At 37.1% G+C, this 16,754-nt stretch overlaps 1 protein-coding gene across 10 annotated transcripts in view; it reads left to right on the top strand.

Moving 5' to 3' along the window:
- The window catches only part of LOC145690740 (ninjurin-2-like), a 343,377-nt gene that overhangs the window by 256,788 nt on the left and 69,835 nt on the right, over window positions 1-16,754 (top strand). For 2 of the 10 annotated variants that reach the window (XM_081765928.1, XM_081765927.1), the window contains exon 4: window positions 214-460. The exons of 6 other annotated variants lie outside the window; for them this stretch is intronic. In XM_081765928.1, the coding sequence (XP_081622054.1) occupies window positions 214-417 (204 nt within the window). In that variant the 3' untranslated portion in view covers window positions 418-460. Of the gene's footprint in view, window positions 1-213; window positions 461-8,039; window positions 8,336-16,754 lie in introns of those variants that run through there. 2 more of the 10 variants (XM_081765926.1, XM_081765932.1) reach the window with 2 other exon arrangements.

The raw sequence follows: 16,754 nt of genomic DNA, 5'->3' as shown, positions 1-16,754 counted from the left end.
GTTCCGTCAACACATCCAAATACTGACACTACGAAATATCTACTTACTAAAAATATTAACTCGGTATCACGTACCCCCAAAAGTAATAGAAGTTATTGAAAAAAAGGTGTAGATATCCTAGTTGGAAATTTATATCGGACTGCAAATATTGTAGAGGAATTTTGTGTGAGTGATTGTAAGAAAAAAGTGGTGATGTCTTTTGTGTTGTTGCAGATTGTGATGGGAGTATTTTTCTTGACGTTGAACCTTTTGCGAGATTGTCGCCTTCACATAGAAGAGTACAGAATTTCCGCCCTTTCCATTAACTACTTCACAATGGGAGGCTCCTTTGTTGTAACGACCTTGAATATACTCATCAGTGCTTTTGAACCAATACATGTGATGCGGAACAGAGACACAGAGCTAGATGAAGATTAAATTTTGTTGGAAGTCGTGTTTGCGTCGTAATAAATACTTCAAGGTACGCTCTGAAGGAAATTATGAAAGACTAAATATCGTAATAACGAAAGAATACGGAAAGTACTATTGTAAAATTCCTTACTAAGATACTTTTCTATATTCTATACATTGATTCAACACGTTAAGCCTTACTTCCATTTATCTTAAATTATTTACCCGCTCTTCTTACGCAAGAATAGCTTTTATTCTGATTGCTTGAACTTGTATACTGATTAGCAGGAAGGTGTTTGTTTTGTTGAAAATCCAGGAAGAAAAATGCATAAAGTAATGAATATGTTCATTTCATCATCATATATTGCCATAGTGATTGTTTTGTTAAGAGCGGTTGCATTATAAATAACATACATACATTCTATTACATCGACACATTAACGGAATCAAGGAAATTAATAAGAAAAAATCAAAAAGCAAAATTCGCAATGTATATTGCAAAGCTGTGCTTGTGCAGGTATAGGTAAATCAAATCATAATCTGGAATCGTTTTCTCACACTACCAGATTTTATTACAAAATTCCACTATAAAATAGTTTAATAACAGTAAGTACAAATTCTTTAATGTTTGGGTTAAAATAAGTGTCCCTTCGACGTGACGGTCTCAGAAGGGATTCCTCATGAAGCGAGCTACGTGAAGAGAGGTAGGACACTTAATGCTCCACTGCGAGAGGAGAGGGGTTAGAGTCCCGACAAAGTTCCATTGCTGAAGCTCCTTCGTGGCTAAGCAGTTAGCGTACGCGCCTTCGACGTGGGAGACACGGGGTCTATTCCTGGCGGGAGCTCGTGTGGTTCGGATTCTACGTTAATCAGTAGCTCCACGTCTCATATAGCCTTGCTGCTGAACGGGACGTTAAACTCAAAATCAACTCAACTCAACTCGAAGTCCCATTGCTCCTCTAAGCAGGTGTTGTGATAAGGAATCTCTCAGTGCTCCACTGCAAGCAGAGACAGAGTTAAATGTCCCTACAAGGCTTGACTGCAAGCTAAGGAAGGGCATTTGACAGTCGGAGACTGATACTTGTCGCTGAAATCCTCTCGGTTATACCGGGTGATTCAATAAGAACGTACCGGACCGTACCGATAATACTGGACGTACCAGGCCGTACCCGGCCGTAATACTGCACGTAGGGCCTTCAAACAAAAAATTCCATTATCAAATCGTATATGTAGAATACAATAAAAATAGTAGCGAGACCAATGGCGTCTCGTGAATACCTTCAACGGGGAGCAACTTCAAAATTTGCAATGGAAAGTGGTATAACTGTTGGAATCGTTCGAAAGGACTTTAAATGTAAGGCAACTTTTAGAGGACAAACTTTTCATATCCTTTCCCATTTAGGCGTTGTTGCAGACTTGTATCTGACTACCCGTAGCAGGCCTTTATCTCAGCTAATAATGCACATAGAGGCGTCAAAAAATAATTGAACTACCAAATCGTATGTGTAGAATGCAATAAAAATAGTAGCGAGACCAGTGGCGTATTGTGAATATCTCCAACGGGGGTCATCTGCAAAATTTGACATGGAAACAGGGGTTGGTTGTGCCTCCATTGAAACAAGCGCACAGTGGAAGAAACATCAAGAGGAAACACCTTGGCACATTTCTTCCTCGTTGGCAGCAACACGGTCGCATTACTAGGTTAAAGTCACGTGGTGCGAGGGTGTTTCGTCTCGACGTTTCTCCCATTGCGCGCTTGTTTCAATGGAAGCACAACCAACCCCTGTTTCCATGTCAAATTTTGCAGATGACCCCCGTTGGAGATATTCACGATACGCCACTGGTGTCGCTACTATGTTTATTGTATTCTACACATACGCATGTGCATATTAGCTGAGATATAGGCCTGGTACGTTCTTATTGAATCACCCGGTATAGGCGTTCCACGTGAGGGGGTGACGCTAGTGTTCCTTCGTCGTGACATGACCAGTACTGTTGTTGGTGCCCCTGTCGTCTACAGTTATTGTAATCTGTAGTAAGACGCACATGGTTTATGTTTGTCAATACAAGCACATGTTGGTTGTTTCTAAACAAGACCATGTGGGATATTACAATATAGAATTATAAAGGAACCAAAAAGTATAAGAAATGTATTGTTACATTTTATATTTTACGCCAATCTATTATATAAAAGAGAACGCACAAATCCTTTGTTAGCTCATCACGCTAATACGGCTGAACCAATTTCTTTTATTTTTGGGGGGTTATTAGGATTTGGACCCTAGATGGTTTTTATCATATCACTTTAATTTTTAATTACCAGTGTCTTGAGATAATTGACCATTCAAGTGTCCATAACGTACAAATCCTTTGTTAGTTCATCATAGGTATAAAAATAAACGTATTTATATGCAACCCGCATGACCGTGTCACTCTGCGGGTTAACATAAATGACAGGCGCTATAATGTTAACATTTACTGCAATTTGAAAGCGAAAAAGTAAAAATTATCTAAGTAACAAAGTTTATTGCGTTCCGGGGTGACCGCAGCGAAGCGGGTCACTCGGCGGGTTAACATAAATGACAGGCGCTATAATGTTAACATTTACTGCAATTTGAAAGCGAAAAAGTAAAAATTATCTAAGTAACAAAGTTTATTGCGTTCCGGGGTGACCGCAGCGAAGCGGGGTGAACGCTGCTAGTAATATATATGTATTTTCTGCTTCAATATTAAAACAACAATAAAAGTGAATGAGGGCTTGTAAATTTTACTTTTCGATATGTTTATTAGTCTCATTCACCAAATCGATGCATCGACATAATTAGAACGAGATCATTCTATTTTGTTTCCATAACCACTGTTGTTACCATGGGAATCGTCATGACAATATGTGGTGATATCAGTTTGTTTGTTAACTTTTTTTATGGGGTATTGAACAAAAGAAAATTCTTCCTGCCGTTCGGAATAAAGTTCAAGCAAACAGAATACAAGTTATCGTTGCACATACTATATTATTTTATATCTTGAAGGTAGTTCCTCAAAGATATTTATGATGTAAGAAATAAAAAATTTGAATTTTCCATCAACGATATTACTTTATTTTTAATTTCTGTAACATCAGAGCTCAATTAATATCACTAAAAATTGGGTATCCCTTTGTGGCGAAGTGATGAACGTACGTGTTTTCTGTGTGAGTAATACCGGGTGTGGGAGTGCTTGCTCAGATATAAATCCAACTAGTATGTCCAATCTATGATAGTCTCTGTGCTGAAAACGATATAAAAATTATAAGCAAGCAAAATAAGGCAGGATGAAATAAAATACATGTTTTTCTCTGTTAGGCTTAAAACCTAGGGAATTTCACTTAACTGTTTACCTCGTAATTCACCTTGTAAAGTGTGCACCTACTGGTCATACTTCTTTTCACTCTGCCAACTAAGTTCTTAATAATCTCACCCCACAATTCGCATTGTACTGTTTACAAATTTGATGGTAGGACGCTTTAAACTTCTACATATGACGCTCATTCGCAAAAGCAATCAGACTCTAGTTTTACTACTTTTTATTTGTTATGGAATACTGAATGCTGATTATGCAGCACTTTTTATAGCATTTCACTTAACGACGCCATGTACTGAATTAGACCAAAAGACACTCCTAAAGTTTCGCATTTACAGTCGCAAATGGATCTTTCACGTGTGTCATTTCATGTTTTAGCACCAAAGTTAAATGAATCTACAGATCAAATGAACTCTCAGCAGGAATCGCATCCCGAGTCTCTCACCCCAAAGGTACACTAATTGTATAGGCACAACGATGCTTGAGGAAAATTATTGGGTATCAAATCGTTTAAAAATAGGTACTTATTTTATGAACACACATGCTATTTGGTCGAGGAATTAATTCGTGCGGGTGGACAAGAGATGGCGCAACGGACGGAGAGTCCCACAGTTCCGTGTATCCACACATGTGTTGCAAACCCCTGTCATCGCGTATCGTTCGTAGTATAGGGCAGTGGATTAAAGCGTCAACAACACCAGTTTGTAGTTAAGTGAACATGGCGCAATTTGTGCCTGATAAAGTGTTTTTGCGGGGTGTCCTGCTGCATTACTTTAACATGCAGAAAAGTGCGACTGAAAGTCATCGTATTTTGGTGGAAGTGTATGGTGACCATGCTCTAGCTGAGCGAACGTGTCAGAAGTGGTTTGCACGGTTTAGAAGTGGTGATTTCGGCTTGGCAGACCAAGAACGAGCTGGACAGCCAAAAAAATTTCAAGACGAAGAATTGACAGCATTGCTCGAGCAGGATTCGTGTCAAACGCAGGAACAACTTGCAGCAGCATTAGGCGTTGATCAAACAACAGTCTCCAAACGCTTGAAAGCCATGGGAATGATTCAAAAGAGGTCACATTGGGTTCTACATGAATTGAAAGACAGAGACGTTGAAAGACGAAAAACCATTTGCGAATTGCTGCTTCAACGACAGAGCAGAAAGGGGTTTCTGCATCGAATTATTACGGGTGATGAGAAGTGGATCCATTACGAGAACCCTAAACGAAAAAAGGCCTGGGTGAAACCAGGTGAACCAGGTCCATCACAACCAAAACGAGATATTCACTGTGCAAAGGTTATGCTGTGCATATGGTGGGATATGAAAGGTGTGGTGTACTATGAGCTGCTGCAACCGGGTGAAACTATGAATGGAGAACGTTATCGACGACAATTAATGCGTTTGAAGCAAGCTCTGGCCAGAACACGACCAGAATGGGAGAACAGACATGATAAACTTATTGTTCAACATGATAACGCTCGCCCACATGTCGCAAAACCGGTCAAAACCTATTTAGAAAATGTCGGATGGGAAGTTTTACCCCACCCGCCGTATTCACCAGACGTTGCTCCTTCGGACTACTACTTGTTCGATTGCATGAACAACGATTTGATTGGACAGCGGTTTACTTCTTCAGAAGATATCGAAACATGGGTCTCTGACTGGATCGCTTCCAAGGATGAGGACTTCTTTCGTCACGGAATCCGTACATTGCCTGACAGATGGGCGAAAGTGGTGGCTAGCGATGGACAATATTTTTCTTAAGGTATTTATGTATTTTGTGTTTGTACTACAGCTTCAATGTGTGCGTACCAACCGCACGAATTAATTCCTAGACCAAATAGAACAACTTAACAATGTGCGTTGTAACTCCTGAAGGGCATGTTCATTCCCGTATGATATTTCTCGTTCCTGCACAGTCTTTGATCAAATAGAATTTACCCAGGAGTAGTGAGATCAGAAGCTGATATCACTGCTAGAACATTTTAACTTTTATTCACTTGAGCAGGTTTCGATTCCCTATTATTGTGAATTATCTTAATTTAGAATTATAACTTGCTTATATACATTTCGCTTAGTATTCCTTGAAATGTGATATAATCCACAAGTGCGTTAAGAAATCCCCAACTACAGTAGAAACACCAGAAGAATGAGGCTCTTACAAAATGTTCCAAAGGCATGTCAAAAGTTCTCTTTTCAAATTTTAATTACTAATCTCAAATAGATTGAAATTTCAAATTCCTCATTCACTTAAATCAGACGTATCAGAATGAAAGTTTGAACACGTGAAAAATAATAAACAATGGTAAAGGAGTAACATGAGCACACCAACCATGTCCGATTCCCGCCAGGTGTTTATAACCATGCAACTCCTGAAATCTTAACGTGACTTATTAATCAATATTTATGTCTGTATCTCAAAACACATTCTTGCGAGAAGTATTGGAGAAAGTTATAGTACATAATTCTACTGTTTCATTTCCGTACAACAATTCAATCATCTCTAGGCCATTTACTTCTCGATACTTAGAACTTTCTCCTGGCGCAAATGGCAAATTATATTGCATCACGAAAATCGTTACCTTACAAGTAATTAAGATCATAAGCCTATTAATCTTAAAGTCATAAGCATATTTTAACTCCTGAGATTGTCTTAATATATACTACTAAAATAGTTTTACAAATATGCTTCTTGAAACATTAGTTCTACGCTCAGATTAGGAAATCAATAAACTATGCACTTAATCGTATGCAAACTATCTTAAGTTATATAAGAGGATTCGTTATCGTATAGTGACTTTGCTTCGCAAGTATAGATAGTTATTTCGTTTACATGTTTACATCTCGGACTATTAATAGATAGATACGTATTTCACATAATGCCTTGTATGTTGTAAATATTCCATTTTCATCGTTACATGCATTTTGTTTATCCCTGTATATATTTCATGGAGTAGATATTAAATATTCATTTAGTTATCCAATGCTGCAGCATTAACTGCTTGGTTATTTCGGCATGATACTTCAGTCTCGCACCATTAATTATCCGTGCACAATATCTTGTAATGGTTCTCCTTAATCCTTTCTGTGTCTTTCTCAACTAAAGTAGTAGCAGCTTAGCTTTCTTCTGAAAAAGCTGAACATTTTAGGCAATCTTTAGAGCATGCGGCTTCCAGTAATATTATTCACTAAACGTTTGAGAAATCTCCAATTGGAAAACATTAAAGGAACGAGGTTCTTGGAAAGTGGTCCAGAGATGCCTCGGAATTTCCCTTTTCCATCTTTAATTACGATCTCGAGTAGATAAAAGTTTCAAATTCTCCATTCATTTGTATCAGACATGGGTAAACGATATTTTTGAAGAGCTGAGGTAGAAGAACTTTTAGATATGAATATGAACAGATTGAACTTCTTAAGTTGCAATGTAAGTTATTTATCAGCATCGACGTCAGTACCTCTAAACACATTCTTACAAGAGATGTTGGAGAAAATAACGCGCTTGCTTTATGTATTTGAAAAATGCCGTCGTCCCTTCAAGGTATTTTACTTGCCGATATCTGTCACTTATTTCCGGCGCAAATGACAACTTGACATTACGTCATTAAATTTCGATCCTATATAACATTTACGTATAATTAAAATCACAAACGTATTAATCTTAAAATCATAATCACAAGTACGTATGTTTTAATTATTAAGATTGTTTACTACACTGCTTAAATAGCTTTAGAAATATGAAATACACTTTTTAAAAGTATGCTCTACGCATAAATTAGGAAGGGAAACTATATACAGTTCATATATGACTAAAGTTCAATGCATTTTCAGCTATATATTTGATTTACTCGTGAATACATATGAATTTGATCTTTAATTGACAGGATTCATTTTCCTATAATGTATTTTTTTCATTACTGCACATACTTGTTTCGTCTATAGTCTCGCACCTTAAATATATGTATTTCACATAATTCTTTGTGATATCTTGTAAATATTCCATTTCGATCGCTACGTAAATCTTGTATGTCTTTGTACATATTCCATGCTGTAGATGTCAAATCTTCGCTTAGCTATCCAATGCTGCAGTATTAACCATTTGGCTATTTCGGCATGGTACTTCAGTCTTGCATCATTAATTGTCCATGCACAATATCTTGTAATGGTTCTTATTAATTTTGTCTATATGTTCCTCAGCTAAAGAAACATCAACTTAGCTCTCTTTCAATAAATCTGCACTTCCTACACAATTCTTAAAAATTGAATTAGTATATGACTTCCAATTAACCCGAAATTATCTAGCCCGAAATTCCCTTAACAGGTCCTGAATGCTATTTTTGTCAACTTACTGACCTTCATCAATATTAACTTGGGTGGAAACCAGAAGCGCGCTGAAATTTTAAATATCATAGGCGTTGGACTGACAATGTGTTCGATGGTGTGTGAGGTCTTCAGAATGGCCTTCGGACTGCAGCCAGCTTTTCCATTGGAGGTCAAGCCTTGAAGGGAAGTGTCTTCAGAAAAAAAAATGTATATGTTGCTGTTGAAATCATAAGTACTTTATTGCAGGCAGTTGGTTAATTTATTTAAAAATCATGTTTTCCTTGCTGTATATGATAGTATCATTAAATAAAGCTTTGAAACAAATACTCAGGCTTTGGCATTTTATCCTCTTCTCCCATCATCTCAAAGCATATATTTTGTAAATCTAATCTCAGTTGATTATAAACAAAGAAATATGTTATTGGCGAATTATTTTACTACATTAGCCAAAACACTTGGCGTGAAAGGCCTCTCCAACGGCATCTGTTAGCGACTTGCTCAACTACGTCCAGCACAGCGACTAACATGTGGTCAACGCGCTGTGTCGCTCTATCTCTGATAGGCGTATCAGCAATTTTCTATACTTACAAGGAACATACTTGGGCTTGAACGGGTGAATACGCACAAAAAGGAAAGTATGTGTTATGTTAGTACCCTGGAAGCAAACAGTGATATCCGTTTTTCTGCAAGATGCTGTAAACGTCCGCAAGACCAGGGTAAAGTAGAGCACGTGCCATAATTAACGTTACAGGGTGTCTATACTGTCTGACCTCGGGCACATTTTCTGTAGAAAAGGGTTGACGAATGGAAAAATAGGCGAACACGTACCCCATTATTTTAGAAGCTAACATTTTGAATGAAATGTTGTGTCGCAGGGTCACCCGAAGGGTCTCAGACAGTCCAACCAAAATTTTCAAATGGTAAGAGGGGTCAAGTAGTATATCATTGAAAAGGTATTTGAAAAGCAACAAGATGAAGCAAGTCCCGAGGTTCTACACTCACTCTGTACAAAATGATAGATAGTCAAAATGTCAACACAGTTGTCATGAAAGAGTATATGACCACAATTTTGCATAGGGTGCGAATATAGACTTGGGTCTTTTGCAGATTGTTTCTTTTCACAATACATTTCAAACGATATACTACTTCACCCACCTTGCCATTTGAAAATTGTGAGGCGGACCCTGTCTGGGACCCTACGAGGCCCCTGGGGCAATACGTTTTCATTCAACACGTGTGTCCCAAGAAATAATGGGATACGTGTGCACCGATGTTTCCATTCACTCAAACGTTTCCTCAAAAATGGCCCGGGCTCAGACTTTATAGACGCTCTGTCGGCATGGCACGTGCTCTTGAGGACGTTTACATCAGCTTGCAGAAAAACGGACATTATTGTTTGCTTCACGGGTGCTAACATTACACATGCTTTCATATTTGTGAGTATTTGCCCGTCCAGGAAGGTACGTGAGCTCGACCGAAAAAAATACACATACAAATAAGAGTATGAATAGTGTTATTGTGCTGCCAAAATGTCTTGAGCCGTGGCAAAAATGCGAACTAACGCTCACACTCTCACACACCCACGCGTTGAGCCAATAAGGGTGCGGTTGTTGCTAAGTGAGAGAAAGCGAGTGGAATTCCTTCAGCCGATAGCAGCGCTTGCAACGGAAGAATAGGGATCAAGTCAATGTAGCCTGTCGGTAGTATGAATAGTGTTAGTACCCTAAAGCGATAGGCGATGTCAGTTTGTTTGCAAGATGGTGCAAACTTGCACCAATAGATGGCTACATAGTGGCAGAGAGAGCACATCTCATGTCTACCACTACACTACTACCAACAGTAAAGCTGCGAACGGTAGTTCTTCGCATGAGGAAAAGGTTGAATATGTCGTGAGACATCTAATGGCGCGGAAAGTGGTAATCAATTCAATGAATGTAGTGCGATTCGTTGAAGTGAAAGTGCAACGCAAGGTACACTCATGTCCAAAATGATTGTCGCATATCTATAACTGTCTTCTTGTAAGAATATAATTTGATAATGATTTTGCAGGGTACTTTTAATACTGTTACTATATGTATAATTGGGAAATGTATATTTCTGGTTTTCATAGGAAAAGAATTATAAATACGAAAATTAGAATGAGTAAAACAAAATGTTGCTAAATGGACAGAAAAGTTTTATTTTCGTTTTATTGTTCTTATTTACTGCTCTTTTGTCATAAAATTTGCTACATACATGTCTTTGCCGATTATACACATACTAACATGATAAGAAATACCGGGTGAATTCGTTATCAAATTATATTCCTACAACAACGTATTTATAAACATGCGACAATAATTTTGGACATGAGTGTACGTCATTGAGAAGGAATTGGTCTGAAAGATGAGACATTTGCATGTTTTCTAGAAGAAATAATGATGCAAAAATATGGAAATCAGTTAGAAACCGAAAATCTCCGAACGATAGAGCGCAGTGGTGAAGATTGTAAAGAAAATGAAGAGGAAGAAGTGAGAACGTATAATGACACTGTAAGTCTTGCAAGAGATAATGAAAGTAGCCAAAATGAATACGAACCATCGACAGTGTGATCACACAGTTTACTGATGCCACACTAGAGAACATATTCGAGGATTATCATGTACGATCCAACTCATAAAAAACTCCTGCAACGATACCCGAAACTGAAGACAAAAAGCTGAAACACTTTTAACGATTTCTAATAATTCTATACTATGTAAGTACATTTCTGTAACTAAACATTCAAAAGAAAAAAACTGTACGTCACAATTTAGGCATCAAATTTCGAATTCCAATTTTATACGTGCGTTTATGTACCTGCAAATGAAATGTAAATTACTCAGAGGCATAAAAATTGACAAGTAATTTCCATTATATCAATCCCTATTTTGATTGAAATAAAATGAGATATTAATAATGTGATTTTTCTGATTTCTTCCTCAAGTCTAGTTAAATATGTTTTCTTTCATCAAAATAAATTTATATTATATGCACATTTAATACTATCTCAATTAAATTTTGTTAGAAAATATCTAAGTTTTATATATAAACCACGTTGAACTAAACTTAGGAGCTCCCGGCTGCAAAGCTCTGATGCGGAACCCTGACAAAGCTCGACCACCATAGGGTCTATATAGTGATCTTTATTCCTTAGATGATTGACTATTTCCCCACAAAATTGTTCGGATTCGGCCGGTAGTTACCGAGAAACAAAATACCAAGCAAGCTGACCCGAGCCTGTTCCGGATCGAATTCGTCCACCAAATATAGTAGCTTTTATTCCGTAAACGACGGGGTACTTGGCCATTAAAATTTTGTTCAGATCCAGCCAAATGAGTTGAGTGTAGCCTGCCCTAGTGGAGATTTGTCATCAAGTACAGAAATTGTTATTCCTCAGGAGATAGGCTATTTGTCTACCAGCTTTGGTTCAGATCCTGTCAGTAGTTACCGAGAAATAAAGTACTACAAGAAAGGCGAACTGAACCAGGCTGTTCTGGCCGACCTCGGCCACCAAATATAGCAATCCTTATTCGTTATACGGTGAAGGATTTGCCCATCAAAAGATGTTAGAAAAGTTGAGGAAGAGCTTTGAATATGGATGAAAATAAATGTTAGAAAGATAAATGCCATTGTGGTTGGGACGAAGCTGTCGGTGTCAAATGTAGAAATAGAAGGGGAGAAAATAGAACAGGTAACTGGTTTTCGATATCTGGATGGTATTATTAGTGAGGATATGAAGTGTGATTGTGAAATAAAAACAAGTATGAAAATGGCGAAAGAAGCTTTTAGGAAGAAGAAAATACTATTTTATAAGACTTTGAATAAAGAGTTGAGAAAAAGACTCATAAAGTACTTCGTATGGAGTCTTGTACTGTATGAGGTAGAAATATGGACATTGCACAAAAATCATGAAAAGCGACTGAAGGGTTTGGAAATGTAGGTGTGGACAAAGATGGAGAGAATTAGCTTGGTTGAGCGAAAACGAATGAGAGGGTGTTATAAAGGGTGGGAAAAAATCTCAATTTTATATATTATTGAGAAAAGGAAAAGAGACTGGTTGGGACGTTTACGAAGAACAAACTATATCATGATGGACGTGCTATAGGGTATGGTGACAGGAAAAAGAGATAAGGGCAAAGGAAGGTACAATTCATGAACGGTGTCAAAATAGAAAAGTCCTATTCGTACCTAAAGATGAAAAGATTAGCTCAAGGCCATGGAGCACAGAAGCTTCTCATTGTCAGCAAGTGGCCTGCAATAATGACAGAACATCTATGATCATGATGATCATTTCCAAGAGGAAACTAAGATGATGCAAGCATTCCTCACCCTTTACAAATACTGATAAAATCTTACGTATCTTCAACTAGCTACAGCTTTGGCCTTAGTTTGGTAGATAACTTTGGCCTCTCATATTACATTATTATAGGAAATGGATGATTAAATTTTGTATAATACAATATTCTATTTCCTCATAATCTCACTCCAACTTAAAGGAAATAGTGAATAAATTAAAGAGAATGAAGACTATCAAAAATGGAGAAAGTGATCAAGGTAACCAGGTACAAATACTCTTAAATAAACTAACTGTTTCCAATTTCCTCCTACAGACCAGAAGTTTGTTTGTATAGATTATGTCATAATTGTTGGGTACCTAAATTTATGTAATATACAAAGTCTCGAAAATAATTATTAGCTTAATATAGTAGCGTTCTGTGGACAGTATCTGGTTTATTTTCTACAATTTTGACCTTCTTCATGTTTTTGTTATGCACTAAAATTGACAAAAAGTAGAGTGAGTTCAGTGAATGGTCCATTTTGAATAGATTACATGCCTTTTCAAGACATCATTGGAAAACATAGTGCTCGAAGTACGTGTGTTTTTGCTCCACGCCACATCATTCCATAATTACAGTTCAAAGTGTCATGCCTGCTACTCCCTCATGTATCTTCCAATGTATTGTGATTCTTTGCGATGAAGCAGATTCTAATATAAAGTCATTCAGTGTTCTGTAATTCTGAAGGGAAAATGTCTGTTCTTAATCTTATTTTAGCAACTAATCTGGTTTTCCTAGTGCAACTACTACCCATTACGAAGAATGTAATTAATCAAGAATATGGTTTGATTCATTTATATTGAGCCAAATTTGAATGTTCCTCTTACCTAATATACGCTGTGTTTCCACCAGTATTTCTGTTCGATCTGCAGCCATCTCTACCGAATATTGTCTGGCATCAAAGTTTCCGTTGCAGGAGACCGTGTTGCAGATAGACCATGCGTATTGCATCTACTCTTCTTTACAGGCCGGAGACGTTGCGGACGCGACAATGGAACAGGAGTAGTTTGAGGAATCCTAAAGCACAACAGTCTAATTGGGCTGGAATCTGTACTCTTGACAGGGATATCAAGGAAGGGGATTGCCGCAATTCCAATTTCAAGTTCCATCCGGCCACAGAATCCCAGTGATGTTTTGGTCGTGTTGCTGGATGACTTGTTTTGGTACAATTCAACCTGGTTCAAGTCTTCTTCGTACAGTGCTGTTAAGTTCAAATCCCAGAGCCTTTCGTGTTGCTTTAGGAGCTGAAACATGTGGTTTCTATACACGAGGTCCTGGGTTCGATTCAAGATGGGAGAGCGCAAAAAATAATTTTACAATCTTTCACTTTCTTTAATATCCGTCTCTTTTAACCTAAAGGGTATAACCGTGGGAAGTTAAACTAAAAATTTCATTTCATTTTCTGAAACCCAGCTTTGATGGCACATAACCTGGAAGCCAAAGGCCCACAATTCGAAAACAAAAGGCCTACAGTTCTGAGTCCCAATTTTGATGGTCCATAACTCGGAAACATGACTTTCATGGTCCATACTCGGAAAACAAAGGCTTACAGTTTCGAGTCTCAATTTTGATGGTCCATACCTCGGAAACCTAGCTTTCACGACTCCCATAACTCGAAATCCAGTTTTTATGGCCCATAACTCAAAAGCTAAAAACTGATAACTCGGAAAACCAACTTTGGTGGCCCATAACTTGGAAAACCAACTTTAAAATAGACTATAACTTGAAAATCAAATGCCCGTAACTCGAAAACTTAGCTTTGATAGCTCATAACTTGAAAACCAAAGGTCCATAACTCTTAAACTAGCTTTGATTATTCATAACTTTGAAACTAAATGTCCGTAACTCGGACACGAACTTTGATGACACACAACTTGGAAACTAAAGGCCGGAATACCATATACTTAATACAGTGGTGCCCACCCCCCTCATATCCATGACGCACCCCCCTGAATTGTCTATCCGTATGTGTTCTTCCATAAAAAAATTTTCGATTAATTTTTACACCCTCTCAAACATATTTATATAGATTTTTAACCCCCCAAATATTTCAATGACGCAGTTTGCCTCATAGCTTCCCTTTGTGGGCACCCCTGCTTAATAAACTCGTCAAGATTTACTACCATGTCAGATGAATTTCATCGGTCAGATCGATACATACTTTTTTCTTTTCTTCTTTTTATTTTTAAAAAATGAAATGAAGGTAGAGAATTACAAGTTCATCTTATGTTGTCTTATCAATATACAGAAGTATTTATTGGTAAGATAAATGAAGAGTATAAATGTAAAACAAATTATTTATGAGGCATTCAGAGCACAAGAGATTCAAAACCAATTACCAAACCTGTGAGAAAACGAGACATTAAAATTTGAACACGTGGTTTAAATACATAGAAAAGTGAACATTGTTTTTTACATTACAAAAAGTATGTGTATTATCTAGACATGAATTTTTTAAGCACTGAAAGGAGAATCAATCTGAAATATGTCCAAGATTAACGAAAGAGGGCTTGAATCCTTTGTAAACTGAGCGCCTCATATTCAGGAAGGAGGAATAAGAAATATAAGCTAAGTTATTGTCTTAATTTTTAGATTTCACTTTAAATTATTCATAAATTAATTTCTTCTACTCAATCATATTGTTCACGCAACTCTTACAGCACTATTTCACCTATATTTCTTTAATTATATGGGTCTCAGATATTACTGTATCTCGATTTGGGGAAAAAGAAACGTAAAAAATATGACAATTTTATACAAAACTGGATACAAACCAAATTAATGTTGGTATTGATACTGTGCCTTTATCGATAATGAATCGAGAGTTAACTTCTTTACATAGATATTCCAGAGAATGGCCGTTATTTTTGTTGATTGGGCTTAATAGTGAAGATCTCATTCACCAGCTTATTAATCCCCGTCACGATGACGTCTGTGGTAGCATTTACAAAGTCTTCCAAAAATTCTGCAAAAAAGTAAAAACCTGTAACTTTGTAACCATTTATTGTATTTGTACAAAACTTTTAGTGGACTTGTAAGAAAGTCTGAAATTTTGTTTCCAAGCATTTTTTCAATGCCAAACCTCCATCTGAGCACCATTTAGGTCCAAACATTGCTGAAGTCTTTTCGGGAATCCAAGAATGGCATTTCGACGTGCTTCATCCGTAATACTCCCAATCACATCACGTATCTTCTTCCGGAGGTCCTGAACATCTTTCGGTTTTTGCTTGTAAACTTCTGTATCATTTTCTTACGAATGATATTGTGTAGCGTTGTCATTGGGTCCAAGGATCTGCGTTTTAACAATTTCTTTGGACTTCGCAACACACTTTCCTGCACGGACTGAATCACATCAACACTGGTTGTTGGCTTTCCACTACGAGGCAAGTCCAAGACACTTCCGGTAGCTAGGAATTTATCATACCACCTCTTGATACTTGAACCTGCAGGTGGTTGTTTCTGATATTTTTGTCGGAATTTTCTTCTCACCAAAATACTAGATTTTTAACTCACAATACCACGCCACACACTGCGCTTTCTCTTGAGTAGACGCCATCTTTGTCACGTAATTTGCGGTTATAACGTAAATGTTTACATCCGCTAATTTTTGCCAACAAAAATTATAACATTTCCACTAAACGTTACAAACAAAATACAAAATTGTAAGTAGTACTTTCAAAGTTACATCTTTTTACTTTTTAGCAGGACTTTTGGAAGACTGTACATAATCGGGTGTAACCAACCTGAAAAACAAAAAGGGGTTTTAAAACACACAAAAAATAAGAGGATATGTAGAAAGCTGCTTTGAAAGCAAAAGACAAAGTAAAAATAATATTATATTGACAAAATAAAATCGTAATTTGGAGCAGATAAAACTAAATAAAGTTATTGAATGATTAAATAAATATAACGTGATAAACTTTAAAGAAATAAAAGCCTCAGAAAATGTTAACGAAGTCAACGGCAGGAAAAGCTAGAACTTCAGATATAGAGAACCCAAATGCAATTCAGTTTTTTACACCCAATATAGTGTCTTTTTTCTGAGTATTCGAGGTATTCCACGAGAATATTCCGAATACTTGTTAGGCAGGCTATAAACAGTACACAATAAAATGCAGTAAGCTATAATGTGTCATATAAGTGTATCTGATACGTAATTGCATCAAGAGCATCTCGACATTCACTACGAAAACACTTTTCATTTACCAACACGTGGCTTTGTCAAATGAAATTTAATTTCGTTCAATGCGCTTGCCAATAAAAGCGTAACTGATGGATGGAATAGCGATACACGTCAAAGCTGGCTAACGATTGCTCCAAAGCAAATCTTGGGAACGTGATATTCTTGGTAGCAG

The sequence above is a fragment of the Thermobia domestica genome, chromosome 7 (genome assembly GCF_964235325.1).
Source record: "Thermobia domestica chromosome 7, izTheDome1.hap1.1, whole genome shotgun sequence".
NCBI classification, from domain to species: Eukaryota; Metazoa; Arthropoda; class Insecta; order Zygentoma; family Lepismatidae; genus Thermobia; species Thermobia domestica.
Note: the sequence above shows the minus strand (reverse complement) of the source record. Positions and strands in the feature narration are given on the sequence as shown.